Consider the following 14,314-nt stretch of genomic DNA (forward strand, 5'->3'; position numbering starts at 1 on the left):
AAACTAGGAAACAAACTGATAGGATGGAAGACGGGGTTGGTTTCAGAAGAGATCAGGGGCTTCAAGTCACCCACTTGAGCTTTAAGAACTGGAAAACACTACTTCAATTTTCTCCACTTACCCAGTTACAGATAGGTAGCCGTGTTGGTCTGCCATAGTCAAAACAAAAAAAATTCCTTCCAGTAGCACCTTAAAGACCAACTAAGTTAGTTCTTGGTATGAGCTTTCGTGTGCATGCACACTTCTTCAGATAACTAACAGGTATCTGAAGAAGTGTGCATGCACACGAAAGCTCATACCAAGAACTAACTTAGTTGGTCTTTAAGGTGCTACTGGAAGGAATTTTTTTTGTCTCCACTTACCGGTTATCTCTCTTCCCTCAGGGCACCTGCAATTTGTCCTAGCATTTCCACAGCTACATATTGGCCCCCATATCCCCCAACAGAGTTGCAATCAAACAGATTCTACATCATCTTCCAACAGTAGAATGCTCCCAATACTTTATCACTCTTTAATACATTTATGTCCCATAAATCTCAATTGTATGCTAAGGACCTCAACCTTGAGCTGCAATCGTAACAAGGTAGATATGAAGGCTACTCAATTTTGTAGGATTTACTTCCAAACATACATGGATTTTTGGCCCGATTCTGAGTGGTGGTACTTTGTGCACACTGCTGGCACTGTTATCATCAGTTTCCAGGTGGAATGACAGCACTGATTAAAGTAGCCTCAGAATTTGATCTTTCATCTCTTTGCATCTTATTTGTAGAATGTATTCATGACAGAGTTTGCACCATACACATAAAGATGTACTTGCTTTATTTATGCCTTATCCCATACAAAACAGCAACTGTTTTAGTAAAAAGTCTATAGCTTTACATCATGAAAAAAATAAGTCAACAGTCTTCAAAGTTCTGTTCATTAAGTCTTCTTTAAAAGTTAGCGAAGTTCTGCACACAACTATTTACAAGAATCAATTTAGAATAAACTTGAGAGCTGACACCATAAAGTGGACCTGGAAACTGGGTCAAAGCCTTTTATCAAAGAAAAGAGCCTGTTCACACTCATTACCTTGTTATTGCACACATGTTGTCAATATCTGAAGGACACAAAGGTTTGAGAGGCATAAAATGCCACCGCCTTGTGCTATCAATAAGTGGTCCTTTGCAATATGAATTATAGAACAGACTGGAGAACTGCTACCTACTGCCTATCATATTCTTCGTCTGTGGACAACAGCCAATAGCTCAGCACCGATGCTGAAGTTCTCCTTCTAATGTGTCAAGTGTTCAAGCTCTTCAAGTGTGTCAACATTGTCTGGGCTGGTTTATCTTCTGAACTATAATTAAACTGTTTATAAAGCTACCTCCTGAGTATACATAAAATTAGGCAATCACTCAATTACATATAACTCAAGTTTTATGCTTTGTATATAAAAAAAGTAGTCAGGCAAAAACATTGATTGCAATTTCACAGCTGCCATACTCCAGTTCTCCAGACTGTTAGATAAGACAGTTTCAGGTGTATGTGTCTTCTGAGTAAGACATTCCTTTCTCAAAAAGCAGCCAGTAGAATGCATGCTTTGCAGTCATAAAGTATGTCAAAACCTAACATGTCTCCAGCTCAAATTCATCTTCCACCAGGTGGTCAATGTTTCTCACTTTGGTGGGTGTGCCTGTACAGTTTTCCTAAAACAAATGGAAAACTCAATTAACAAACAAGACAAATAGATAAACTATTATTTATTTATTTGAACAATTCATATACTGCTTAGGTACAATTGTCTCTAAGTGGGGTACGGAAAATCTCACTCCTGGGTATTCATTCTTAACACTCTCTGTTTATCATTAGTGCAATTTTTAGTGCAAAGTACAGTGGAACCTCGGGTTACGTACTGTCCTCCTTACGAAAGCTTTGGGTAACAAGCTCCACTAACCTGGAAGTAGATGCCCTGGGATGTGAATGGAAGTCACATGACAGCAGGAAGCCCCATTAGCGAAAGCACACCTCATGTTAAGAACGGTTTCGGCTTAAGAACGGACCTCCAGAACGAATTAAGTTCGTAACCGGAGGTACCACTGTAAAGAATTGTATCTTACCAAGGGGATTCAATAGCACAGAAGGGCAACTAGATGGCTTTAATTTTTTCTAAGTTCTGTGTACCTCTCCCTCACACCATTATGGTTTTTCTCAGAAAAAGGCAGATCTGTGATAATTTAAGACATTTTCCCTTCCTGTCCAACATTCACCCTTTATCTACGACTCACTCACTCAAACCTCTTTTTTTTTTGCCATCATTGGATCACACCTTCACTTATAACTTCATTACTGAATTTATTCTCTTTTCTCTGCACTTTTCACAAAAAGCCACAACCTCCAGGACTTTCGTAAAGAAAATCTTAGCACTTGTAATTCACTTATGATGTCACAGCAGCAGTCAATGGCAATAAGATTTTGAACCACAACCTTTATCTCAGCTTTTGTAAATTTCCTATGACTGTGCAAATCATCCTTTTCCCCCTTTTGTAAATTTCCTATGACTGTGCAAATCATCCTTTCTCCCCTGTAAACCTTTATGTTCTATACTGTAATGTGACACTTCAATTATTCCTCTGAAGACACAGAACAACTTAAAATAATGTCCATGCTATGTGGGAATGGAAAAGGAAAACTGATAATCAACTTCCTGTTGTTTGTGAAACCTCTTCCTCTACAATTGCTAAAGCGCTGCAATGCCATAATAGTTAAAATTGTTCTAACTTATGGTGGGAGGTCACTCTGAAAAATGTTCATAATGCAACTTTTGTCAGATATGTCAATCTGGTTAAGGAAAATGTATCACGTAGCAAAGCAAGGGCTGTATACTAAAGGCAGAAAATGTTGGCAGGGTGGGAGAAGAGAAATGACAAATGCAAGCATGTGACGTGGGTGGGAAAAGTATACACAAACATACTAAAGGAAGGGGAAACACATTCTGTACCGGGTGGGCTGAGAAAAGAGGGACAGAAGAGGCATGGGAAGGTGGAGAACACAAGGGAAGAAGAGTTTTACAATGCCTATGGAAAAAAATAGAGGTACTATGTACTCTGATGAGGTAGTTTTGGAGACAAAAATAAGCAGGTAGTGGGTAGTTCCAACATCAACAAACCCAGCAGTGCATCAGCTGTTGGCAGTCCACTAGCTTTTGGCAAGCAGCTAGTACCTTTCAGGCTTTGTTGCAAGATTGGGTTAATCAGTGATCTAGCACCCTAACAGTAATGGATACTGAAGCAGGACTAACAAAATATTTATTCCAGGCTTCAAAGTACTTACATCATTATCCTGAGAGCTTCCTTGTGACCCAGCAGAATTACTTCCTATAGATTCTGTTTCCATGTCACCAAGATCAACAGGACTACTATGAGGGGAGAAAAGCAATTATCAGTTATTAATTTTTGACAGTTATATATTGTCCAAGCAATGTCTATGAGTGATCAGAACCAAGATTCCAGGCCTATGGTTTCCAAGTTTATACATCTGGCCCCAGAGCTGTATTTCGATAGCTATTTAAGCTTGGTAATGCTGGTTTTTAAAACCTTTAACAGTTCACATTAATTCTGAAATACTTCTGGGAGTTAAGGCAGTCTTAGTTCTGAGTCACACATATATGTATAAATGCTATTGAAAATCAATGTTCTTAAGCTCACCCGTTACGCAGATTATATGCTAAACTTTGCTTCAAAACAAAGTCTAAATTGAATAACTCTCTTAAACCTAGCTATATTAAGGAGATCACTATAACTGAAATTCTTAAGACCTAAACAGACAGTCCCTCATTCTTTTCAGTTATTAGTTTCTATTCACTCTAAAGATACCTGGTACTTACATTACTTGCATGTCACAACTTCTCTCACCAGGAGGGTCCCAAAAATGAAGTGCAACTTTCCACAGTCTGATTTGTTGATCCCAGGATCTTCGGCTATACTTCTTAAATTTATTGGGAGTCCTTGGATGAACCCCTGGAACTCGTAGACACCTGGAACAAAAATTAAAAACTGTTGACATGGCATTTTAAACCAAGCTATGCTTTTCTTCCAAATGCAAGACCAAGTATTAATTACAATAATTTTTAATTGATCAAAATCTCACTTCATTAGTGTCATTCTTTCTGCTTACTATTGCCTTTAGCAATTTAGCAAAACAGTTGCTTAATTTAACACATATCTGAATGCTTCAATTCAGAACATTATCTGCCTGTATACCTCAAAAGACAACTGACCTGTTTAAGTGAGTAATCACAGAACCACTAAAACATATTAAAAAATCTGACATCAAATTAAAATAAGACTATGGGTGAAAAATAGCTATATTCTTTAACGAAGGCAGTATATTAGAATCAAGCCATACTTTGCATTTGCCATAAGTGTCTGCAATGAAACCAGTAGCAAGTTATAAAATAAAACCCAAATGTTCCTGGTAAACAAGAAAACATACTTTGGAACTTCTCGAATATATCTGTCATATGCCAGTGTGTTCTTCCCATAATTTATTTGTTTCTGTCTCCTCATCAGAACAGCCTCATCCGTCTCAAGTTCCACTGCTGCTGTGGACTCCTTGGAGTCAGAACTGAAAATATAATGTTGATTTTTATTTTTTTAATCTACCTTTTTCATGACAGGTTAACAGCACTATATAAATACTAATGAAACTGTAGCACAATATAGTATAGGTGTCCCCCGACTTACACAGGGGTTACGTTCCAGGCCCCTACACTCATAAAGTGTAATTATGTAAAGTGGGGAGCACCCCACTTTTAAGGAAGGCACACAGGGAGGAGAGACTCAGCCTGGCAATTGCTCAGGGTCACTGCCCAGCCTGTCTGCCTGCAAGGAACCAGTGCAAGAAGGGCGCCACCAGAACTGGTGCCAGGAGGGGGGTGCAGGCACGCAATGGAGGAGAAGCATAGAGAAGGCACCTCCCACCCTGCACTGCTTGTTGATCGCAGGCAGCAGCCCCGAACAAGGGGAGGCCAAACTATTTATTTAGCAGTGGCCAACATAAATGCGGTTGCGCATAAGATGGTGGTGGGATGCTGTACTGAAATGTATCCCCATGGTGAAATGGATGTGTTCCTTTATTGTTTTAAAATAAGTACATTTATGAAGAGAAAACAAACAAACATAAACGCAAACAAGCAGGCAAACAATAGAAAAAGCAAACAAACAACAATATAAGAAACAGCAAAATTAATATGATTAACATCATTTATACTCCCAATAATGAAAACAATGATAAAACTTGTAAAGAGAAAAATTAAAAATGACTTCCAGTTAGTCTCACTGTACTTTATCTATTGGTTACCTTATACTGCAGTTACATATTTCTTATATACCGTATTTTTCACCCTATAGGACGCACTTTTTCCCCTCCAAAAATGAAGGGGAAATGTGTGTGCGTCCTATGGGGCGAATGCAGGCTTTCGCTGAAGCCTGGAGAGCGAGAGGGGTCGGTGCGCACTGACCCCTCTCGCTCTCCAGGCTTCGCGCAGCTCTCCACAAGCTCAACGCGCCCAGGCTTCGCGCAGCTCTCCGCAAGGCGCGGGAGCCTGGCACCGGGCTCCCACGGCTTGGGGAGAGTTGCCTGTTCTGGGGGCTGGGGTCGGGGGAAGCTTGGGCTTCCCCCGCCTGGTAGGGAAATAATTTTTTTCCCCTTTATTCCCCCCCCCCAAAAAAAAACTAGGTGCGCCTTATGGGACGGTGCAGCCTATAGGGCGAAAAATACGGTAGTTTCTTTTTACCTCCCTACGAACGTATATTTATACAATACAAGGGTCAGTCTAATTCTGCCAAGGTTTTCTTTTATACCATAGTTTTTAAAGTATTCTTTAAATATTCTCCAATCCTTATAGAATATTTGTTTTGTTTGGCATCTTATCCTTCCTGTCATCTTTGCTAGCTGCAGATATTCTACCACTAGGATTTGCCAATCTGCCGTGTTAGGTATTGTTGTATTTTTCCAATTTCTTGCTACTAAAATTCTGGCCACTGTTATCCCATACATGAATAATGTTCTTTTCGATTTCCCTATTTCTTTTGGCAATATGCTTAATAGAAATATTTCTGGCCTTTTTTTTAACGTAAATTTAAATTGTTTAAGTTCTTCATATGTATTATTCCAAAATACACAGATGTCTGTACACTTCCACCACATATGCAAATAAAACCCAATTTCTCTGTTACATCTCCAACATGTAGATGATCTATTATACATTTTAGCAAGTTTTTCTGGAGTTTGGCACCTTTTCAGGGTTTCAGCCAACCTTGAACCTTTTGGCACTATTGGGGCTTGTACTGGACACCATTCTGCTCTCCTAAACCCTCCATCCACTCTGCTATATAGCTTGACCTCAGCCGTGCTCTGGTGGTACCCTTTAGATTGGACTACTGTAATGCACTTTGCACAAAGGCTGCCTTTGAAGGTGTTTGCAAACCCCAATTAGTTCAAAACATGGTTGCTGGGGCTATGTGTTATGATCATACTAAACCAGTGGCTCCCAATTCTAACTAGACCCCAATCAATACTCTGGGCTCAGTTCAAGGTGTTTGCTTTTAAGTGCTTCTCAGCTTAGGACTGGGGTACCTGAAGGCACCTGGGGTACGTATCTCACATGTGCATGTCTGTACAGTAAAATCTTAAGCAAAGGTCATTCTTTTGCCATCCGGGGCAGTGGGTCATCACCTCTCAGTAATGGTATCCTAGCTTTGTAATGCTCTGTCCTGAGAGGCTTTTCTAGAATTGATAAAAGTTCTCATTTTGGTGCCAGGCAAATACCTTTTTTAGTTTTCTAGCCTTTTAAAACTAAAATTGTGTTACATTTGGTTTGAGATTTATGCAACTTCTAGAACGAAAGATTTTAGATGTGTGGGTGTAGTATTTTATACTGTTATTTTGTAAGCCACCTCCAAAGCATGCTGAAGGGTGGAGTAAAAGCATTCACTAGTGAAGGACTGATAATGAGGGCTAAACAGATGATACATTAAAGAACAGGAAAGCTTTAGCTTTTTCATAGCTAACCAGAGTAACAGTATAGTTCAAAATAAGCATTTCACCACTCCCAAAAGATGAGTTTTTGACTCTTACCTTCCAGAAGACAGCTTCCTCTCTCTTCCATATTCATTTATCAAGAGTTTTCTTTTGTATCTACAAAATGTACTTTTATTTTAGCACACATTTCCACTATTTTATTATCATAGCCACTCTATTGCAGTACGGAGATAAGGCTGGACCTTTACATAAGGCTGTAAACTGCTGAAACGTTAAATCTTGGTTACCTGATATTGAGGCTTATTTAATAAATACTCAGTTGAGTGGGACCCATTCCATCTCTTCATAATCAGAACAGTTGCTCCGAGTAAAGAAACTGTAAGCTTCTCCCAAAAACCTTTACATCTGATGTCATAGCTTTAAGCTATGTTGCCCTTGTAATAGCTACAGCAGAATCCTTTTCCCAAGCACTTAACAGCGTAGGTGCAATTGTTTCCAGTTTAACAATCCCACTCATAACAGTGATTTACCAACTTTAACATTACAGTGATACCATGTGGCTGAGGTGGCAAATTACTGGCCTACATTCTAGGTGTATCCTTGGAAGCCCCCTCACTTCTGTATCATTTAGGCTTCAAAAAGTATTCCCCTTTTCTTAATTAAGAAAATTACTACACACACATTAATATCTTTAAAATATTATTAGAAAACAAGATGTAAATCCTTCAATCATAATTACAATAAATAAATAGCTTTGTTTTATTCAAGCAGACCATAATAATCATTTCCTAATTTATTTTCCCTACTTGAGCTATACTCCCCAAATGTTAAGGACCCCCCAACAAAGACTACAGATTCGCTCAATCTTGCAATAGAAAGCAAGCATTTAAGTGCAGGAGGCCTAGAGATATCACTGCTGGAAAGTTAAGGCCCTTCCTTTCCCACACACAGCGAGAACCCCTTTCCCACCTCCATTTAGGATTGAAAACTGCCTTTTAACTGTTGTGAATATTTTGCAAGCATAAATTCCTGTGCAGGTAAAGAGGTGATGTTTTGGGATATTGTGGTTGGGGAAGATTAACCCTCCCCTCCCTAGCTGCAATGCCCATGAAGATCTAAGACAAGAACAAAAAGCAATCAACTAATATAGCTTACTAGGTCACTTCCCAGGCTGCTCACATACCAATAAACTTACCCAAAATGGGTAGTTTTATCATTACATAATTGTTCTACTATATTTTATCCCACTTTACAGACCAATTATTGTCTCTCAAAGACTTACAATAATAAAGTTATAGTTATATTATAACTTTGTGCAATATAACATAATAATTGTTTTGTTGCCAAATGAAAAAGACCAAAATGTTGTCTTTTTCTGAATATGGGAGTTTTCAATATTATTATTCTCAACTCACTGCTCAGAGGAATAAATCACAATGCTCCCACATTCAGAATAAGATCTACTTCTAGCATCCAAGAAAGACAGTTAAAATTTGGCCATCTCATCAGTACTAAAACATAAACGTAATAGGCTGTATGATAACAATTACAAAGTTATTTACTAGAAACTACTTCTCAAAAATTAGATAGAGTCTCATACTGTCAAAATCAACATCGTGACATAATATATTACTTCAATATATTATTTCACGATGTTGATTTTGACACAACGAGAAGCTGTATCTAATTTTTGAGAAATAGTTTCTAGTAAATAACTTTGTAATTGTTATCATACAGCCTATTACGTTTTTTCAATTGGATTTGCGTAATATAGGCACTCTGGTGGTTTTGATCTCATCAGTAGTAGGCAGCCACTGAATATTTCTACATCCCAACAAATATTTTTAATGAATTATGCAGCCATACCTTGCCATTTCTTTATTAACATTAGTCCGCATTTCATCTTCTTCAACTGCACTTCCCCAGTCTGAACATCGTGAACGGGGTTTATGGCCTTCTGGTGTTGTGAAACTATAAACCAAATCCCAATAAATATAGAATTGCAGCTTTAAAACAATATTTTTTAAAGTACAATAAAATGTGTCCTGTACCCGTAGGCCCACAAATTAAACAATTCAATTTGAATTTTTGCATTTAACTTCCTCTAAAAGTGTAGTATACACCTAGCATGCTGCAAGTGCATAATCAGTTGTCAAAAATTGCTGCATATCTATGCATTAAAAATTAACTTTAACTGTGTTTTAAGTTCAGCATACTTTATATACATACCTATCTGGCCTACTGTCTGACAAACTGCATGTATTTTTATCATCAGAATTGGACATGCTTGGATCATGTGTGCTTCTGTGTTTGCCATCTGCTCCACGCTTCCTTCCTTGAGTCCAACGAGCTGGTGGTCTGTGAGGAAGCAATCAGAAAGTGAAACTGTAAACAATTTTGTATATGTAGACTATAAAGTCACTAGAAAATGCTTGTTGGGGAGGGTTATGGGATTGTTATTGGGCTGCCATTCTCATTTTTATTTTGAGTATGCATTTTGTGTTTTTATATTGTGATTTTATCCTGTGAACCACACTGAGTCCTGCAGGCATACAAATTTAATATATATATTTTAAAAGTACAAAATTTAAATCATAATTGGATTGTTCTACTTATGCCCTCTGAGGACTTTACAACTAACTATGTGGATAGAGAGAAGAGGGGGGATAATCTTAAAAAAAAACCCGCCCTCAGATGACTTGATGAAGTACTGCATGTTGGTGTTTTAACCGCACATCTTAAAACTGCACCCTAGATGTGGAATATTTATTGACAAACATTTAGCACAAAGTCTCTCTCCTGTACCCCCTAGACCAGTGTTTCCCAACCTTGGGCCTCCAGCTGTTTTTGGACTACAATTCCCATCATCCCTTGACACTGGTCTTGCTAGTCAGGGATGATGGGAGTTGTAGTTCAAAAACAGCTGGAGGCCCAAGGTTGGGAAACACTACCCTAGACCAGCCTTTCTCAACCTTGGGTCCCCAGATGTTCTTAGACTACAACTCCCATCATCCCTAGCCAGCAGTCACAGATGATGGGAGTTGTAGTCCAACAACATCCGAGGACCCAAGGTTGAGAAAGGCGGCCTTATTAAGACTGTTTCATGAGCAGAGCTGTTCTCTCCAAGAGTCCCTCCAGTTTAGAGATTCCTCTATTTCGGAAATCACGTCCCAAAGCCTCCAGTCGATCTGTTGTTCCACGACCTATTGCAATAAAATAAAACTCTCAGAACATCGGCAAATAAGACAGAAATTCAGGGAAGTTTTTAATATTTAACGCTGTGCTGTTTTTAACCCTTGATTGGGAGCTGCCCACAGTGGCTGGGGAAACTCAGCCAGATGGGCGAGGTATAAATAATAAATTATTATCTTAGCAATAATAATAATAATAATAATAATAATAATATTTTTTTTATTTATACCCTGCCCTCCCCAGCCAAGGCCGGGCTCAGAGCGGCTTACAAGCAAAATAAAAACAAGATGAATGATTACAACTTAAAAACAAAAATAAAATACAACATTAAAATAATGGAACATTAAAATATTAAAATGTAGCCTCATCGCAGGAGGAGAAGAAAAAAAAAGAAAAAAGGGAGGGAGGGAGGGAATCAAATTGGCTCCAAGCCAAAGGCCAGGCGGAACAACTCTGTCTTACAGGCCCTGCGGAAAGAAATCAGATCCTGCAGGGCCCTGGTCTCATGAGGCAGAGCGTTCCACCAGGCCGGAGCCAGTGTTGAGAAGGCCCTGGCTCTGGTTGAAGCCGATCTAACTTCCTTAGGGCCCGGGACCAATAGGGTGTTGCTATTTATGGACCTTGAGGCTCTCCGTGGGGCATAGCGGGAGAGGCGGTCCCATAGGTACGAGGGTCCTAGGCTGTGAAGGGCTTTAAAGGTCAAAAGCAGCACCTTAAATCTGACCCTGTACTCCACTGGGAGCCAGCGCAGCTGGAAAAGCACTGGGTGAATATGCTCCCATGGCAGAGATCCCGTGAGGAGCCTCGCTGCAGCATTCTGCACCCACTGGAGTTTCTGGGTCAGCTTCAAGGGCAGCCCCGCGTAGAGCGAATTACAGTAGTCAAGCCTGATCCATTGCATGGATCACTTTGGCCAGGTCAGGGCGGGAAAGGTAAGGGACCAATTGCTTGATGCGGCGAAGGTGGAAAAATGTCGCCTTATTATAATAAACGACGGCTGAACTATTATCGTTTTTAAATTTTTTATTATAAAATTTTTCATGAAAAACTCCAGTCATATCAAATTACACATCACATATTTTAGTTTATTGGACCTCCCTCAACTTCTCTGACAATCATTCGTAATTCAAATCCTATCTTCACATTCCTTAATTTTAATATTGCCATTAAACACTATATTTCTAACCTTGTTTGCTTACTAGCAATATTCCTTGTATTTTCACAAAGCTTCTTTAAAACACACTAGCGTTGTACAGTCCTCACAAACAGTTTTCAAATACTCCGTAAATTTCCCCCAGTCCTCAAAGAACCTGTGATCCTTTTGAAATCTGATTTTCCCAGTTAATTTATCCAGTTCTGCATAGTCTGTTAGTTTTGTCCTCCATTCTTCCAAAGTCGGCACTTCTTCTTGTTTCCATTTTTGGGCCAACAGTATTCTTGCTGCGGTGATTGCATACTGAAAAAGTTTACTGTCTCTCCTATTTATGTCCATTCTTGTTATTCCCAGCAAAAAGGTTTCTGGTTTCTTAACAAAGACGGCTGAACTATTATCAATAATAAAAAAAAATTATGATATTGGGGGAGGGGGGGCGTTACTCGCAAAAACAAACAAATCTCCCTCCTTTCTTCTTGGTTCCCTCATTTGCCTTACCTTCTCGCTGACCTACTTCACAAAAACCGTAACAGGCAGGTTTTGGGAATGGGGGGGGGGGGTCGGGGGTTGGAGTTTCAAGGCCCCCTCGGCGCCCTCCCTTCGCCTCGCCGGCTGAGGCACGGAAGGCGGCCCTCGACACAAAGCCGGGCCTGGGTCGCCTTCAGACCCCTCCCCGCCCCCCCACTTCCCCTCAGGAGGCGGCAGAGGACACGCACCTACTGTGAGCGCGGCCACCGAGCGGGCTCCGCTGACGCGACGACATGGCCGAGCCGGAGAAAAACAGAAAATAGCCGCTCTTTTCTCCCGCCGCCGCCGCCGCCGCCTTCCGTCCTTCCCTCCCGCCAAACAAGAAACGACTGCGCTCCCCTCCCTCAGGCGAGCCTCGAGAGAGGGAACGCGCCTGCGCGAACACCGGCTGGGCGGCTCCTACCATTACGGCGGCGGGGGGGGTTGTCCTTGTCACGCGGTTTCGCCTTCTGGGGAGAGCAAGCCGCTTTGGCGAGATATGAGTATATGTGATGGATGTATAACCCAGTTTAGCAAGGAGGGAGGGGCAAAAGCGGCAGTCTCGATTCCCCCCTCTCCCCTCATAGATTAATTACCCCCCTCAGCGATGAAGATGGTACATCCCCCCAAGGCCTGCGCCAATCGGAGCTTCTTCTGAGCTGCCTGCTCCTCCCCGCCCCCCGCCCCGCACAGAAGCGCGCGCTTCCCTTTGTCTGCCTGTTTTGCCTCGCTTTTCAAAGGCTCCGCCCACTCGGCGGGATCAGTTGGCGGGAAGATCTGAAATGCAGAACTGGATTTACGTATAAGCTAAACTAGCTATAGCTTAATAATAATAATAATTTTTATTTATACACCGCCCTCCCTAGCCAAGGCCAGGCTCAGGGCGGCTTACAAGCAATAATAAAAACAAGTTGAATGAATACAACTTAAAAACAAGATTAAAATACAACATTAAAATATTGAAACAATAAAATATTTAAATGCAACCTCATCACAGGAGGAGAAAGGAAAAAGAAAAAAGAAAGAGGGGGAGGGGATCAAATTGGCTCCAAGCCAAAGGCCAGGCGGAACAATGTCTTAATAATAATAATAATAATAATAATAATAATAATTTATTTATACCCCATCCTCCCCAGCCAAGGCCAGGCTCAGGGCGGCTAACAAGCAATCATAAGAACAAGTTGAATGAATACAACTTAAAAACAATATAGCATAACAATATAGCAATATATAGCATATAGTCAACACAAAAAACAGCCACAATTTCTTGTTGACAAAGGACAGCTGGACATATAAAGGGCCCTTCAGTAGCTTAGGGTCTCATCAAACCTAAATCCAGCCCTGGCCCCTGCCCTGTTTTGTTTGTTTGTTTTTTCCAAGTCAGTATTCTGTGCCTACTGCTGAGCATAAAGGTAAAGGGACCCCTGACTCTGGGGTTGCGGCGCTCATCTCGCTTCACTGGCCGAGGGAGCCGGCGAACAGCTTCTGGGTCATGTGGCCAGCATGACTAAGCCGCTTCTGGCGAACCAGAGCAGCGCACGGAAACACCGTTTACCTTCCCGCCAGAGCGGTACCTATTTATCTACTTGCACTTTGACATGCTTTCGAACTGCTAGGTTGGTAGGAGCTGGGACCAAGCAACGGTAGCTCACCCCGTCACAGGGATTCGAACCACCGACCTTCTGATTGGCAAGCCCTAGGCTCTGTGGTTTAACCCACAGCGCCATCAGTGCAACTAAGGGACCATAAATATCCAGAAGGAAAGAACACTGGTGTTCTCTCTCTCTCTCTCACACACACACACACACACGGTGTAAAGGACTCCTGGACGATTTATGCCCGGTCAAAGGAAACTGTGGTTGCGGCGCTCATATCGCTTTCAGGCCAAGGGAGTCGGTGTTTGTCCACAGACAGCTTTCCAGGTCATGTGGCCAGCAGGACTAAACAGCTTCTGGCGCAACGGGACACCATGACGGAAACCAGAGCGCACAGAAATGCCGTTGACCTTCCCGCTGCAGCAGTACCTATTTATCTACTTGCATTAGTGTGCTTTCGAACTGCTAGGTTGGCAGGAGCTGGGACAGATACTCTCTCTCTCTCTCTCTCTTCTGCCCGGAGGGTTTGTGCATTGCTAATTATCCATAACAAGCAAATACAGGAGCAACAAAAATGAGTTTATGTATACTAAGGAAGTGAAAAAACATGGAAGGTTGCAATACATTGGGGGGGACGGACAAAGAAGGTAGTATTATAGAGGACCCTGGACATGATCTTTTATTTCATACAAGAAACAGATGTTGGAGAAATGCTTACAGTGTGTCCCTGCCAATCCTTCAGAGTGGATCCTCCTTCAGAGCACCCTCAAAGACCCACTAAAAGATCACAACATGAGTTACTTGCCAGAGTGAAGGATCAATACAGTTGCCCCATGACAGT

The 14,314-nt window shown here is 41.2% G+C and overlaps 1 protein-coding gene and 1 long non-coding RNA gene across 2 annotated transcripts in view; one reads left to right on the forward strand and one right to left on the reverse strand.

Annotated features, from left to right (window-relative positions):
- LOC307215835 overlaps window positions 1–14,314 on the forward strand; it is a 247,706-nt gene that overhangs the window by 231,703 nt on the left and 1,689 nt on the right. The gene's annotated exons all lie outside the window — the stretch shown is intronic.
- On the reverse strand, window positions 806–12,320 carry SLBP (stem-loop histone mRNA binding protein). Its single transcript, XM_079975424.1, has 8 exons — window positions 12,088–12,320; window positions 9,256–9,384; window positions 8,893–8,997; window positions 7,123–7,182; window positions 4,477–4,608; window positions 3,869–4,018; window positions 3,316–3,400; window positions 806–1,691 (listed from the first exon to the last, which is right to left on the reverse strand). Exons 1-8 carry the CDS (start codon window positions 12,303–12,305, stop codon window positions 1,611–1,613), a joined length of 960 nt encoding a protein of 319 aa, XP_079831550.1. The 5' UTR covers window positions 12,306–12,320; the 3' UTR covers window positions 806–1,610.

Source organism: Podarcis cretensis (assembly GCF_951804945.1).
Source record: "Podarcis cretensis genome assembly, chromosome: 5".
In the NCBI taxonomy this organism is placed as follows: domain Eukaryota; kingdom Metazoa; phylum Chordata; class Lepidosauria; order Squamata; family Lacertidae; genus Podarcis; species Podarcis cretensis.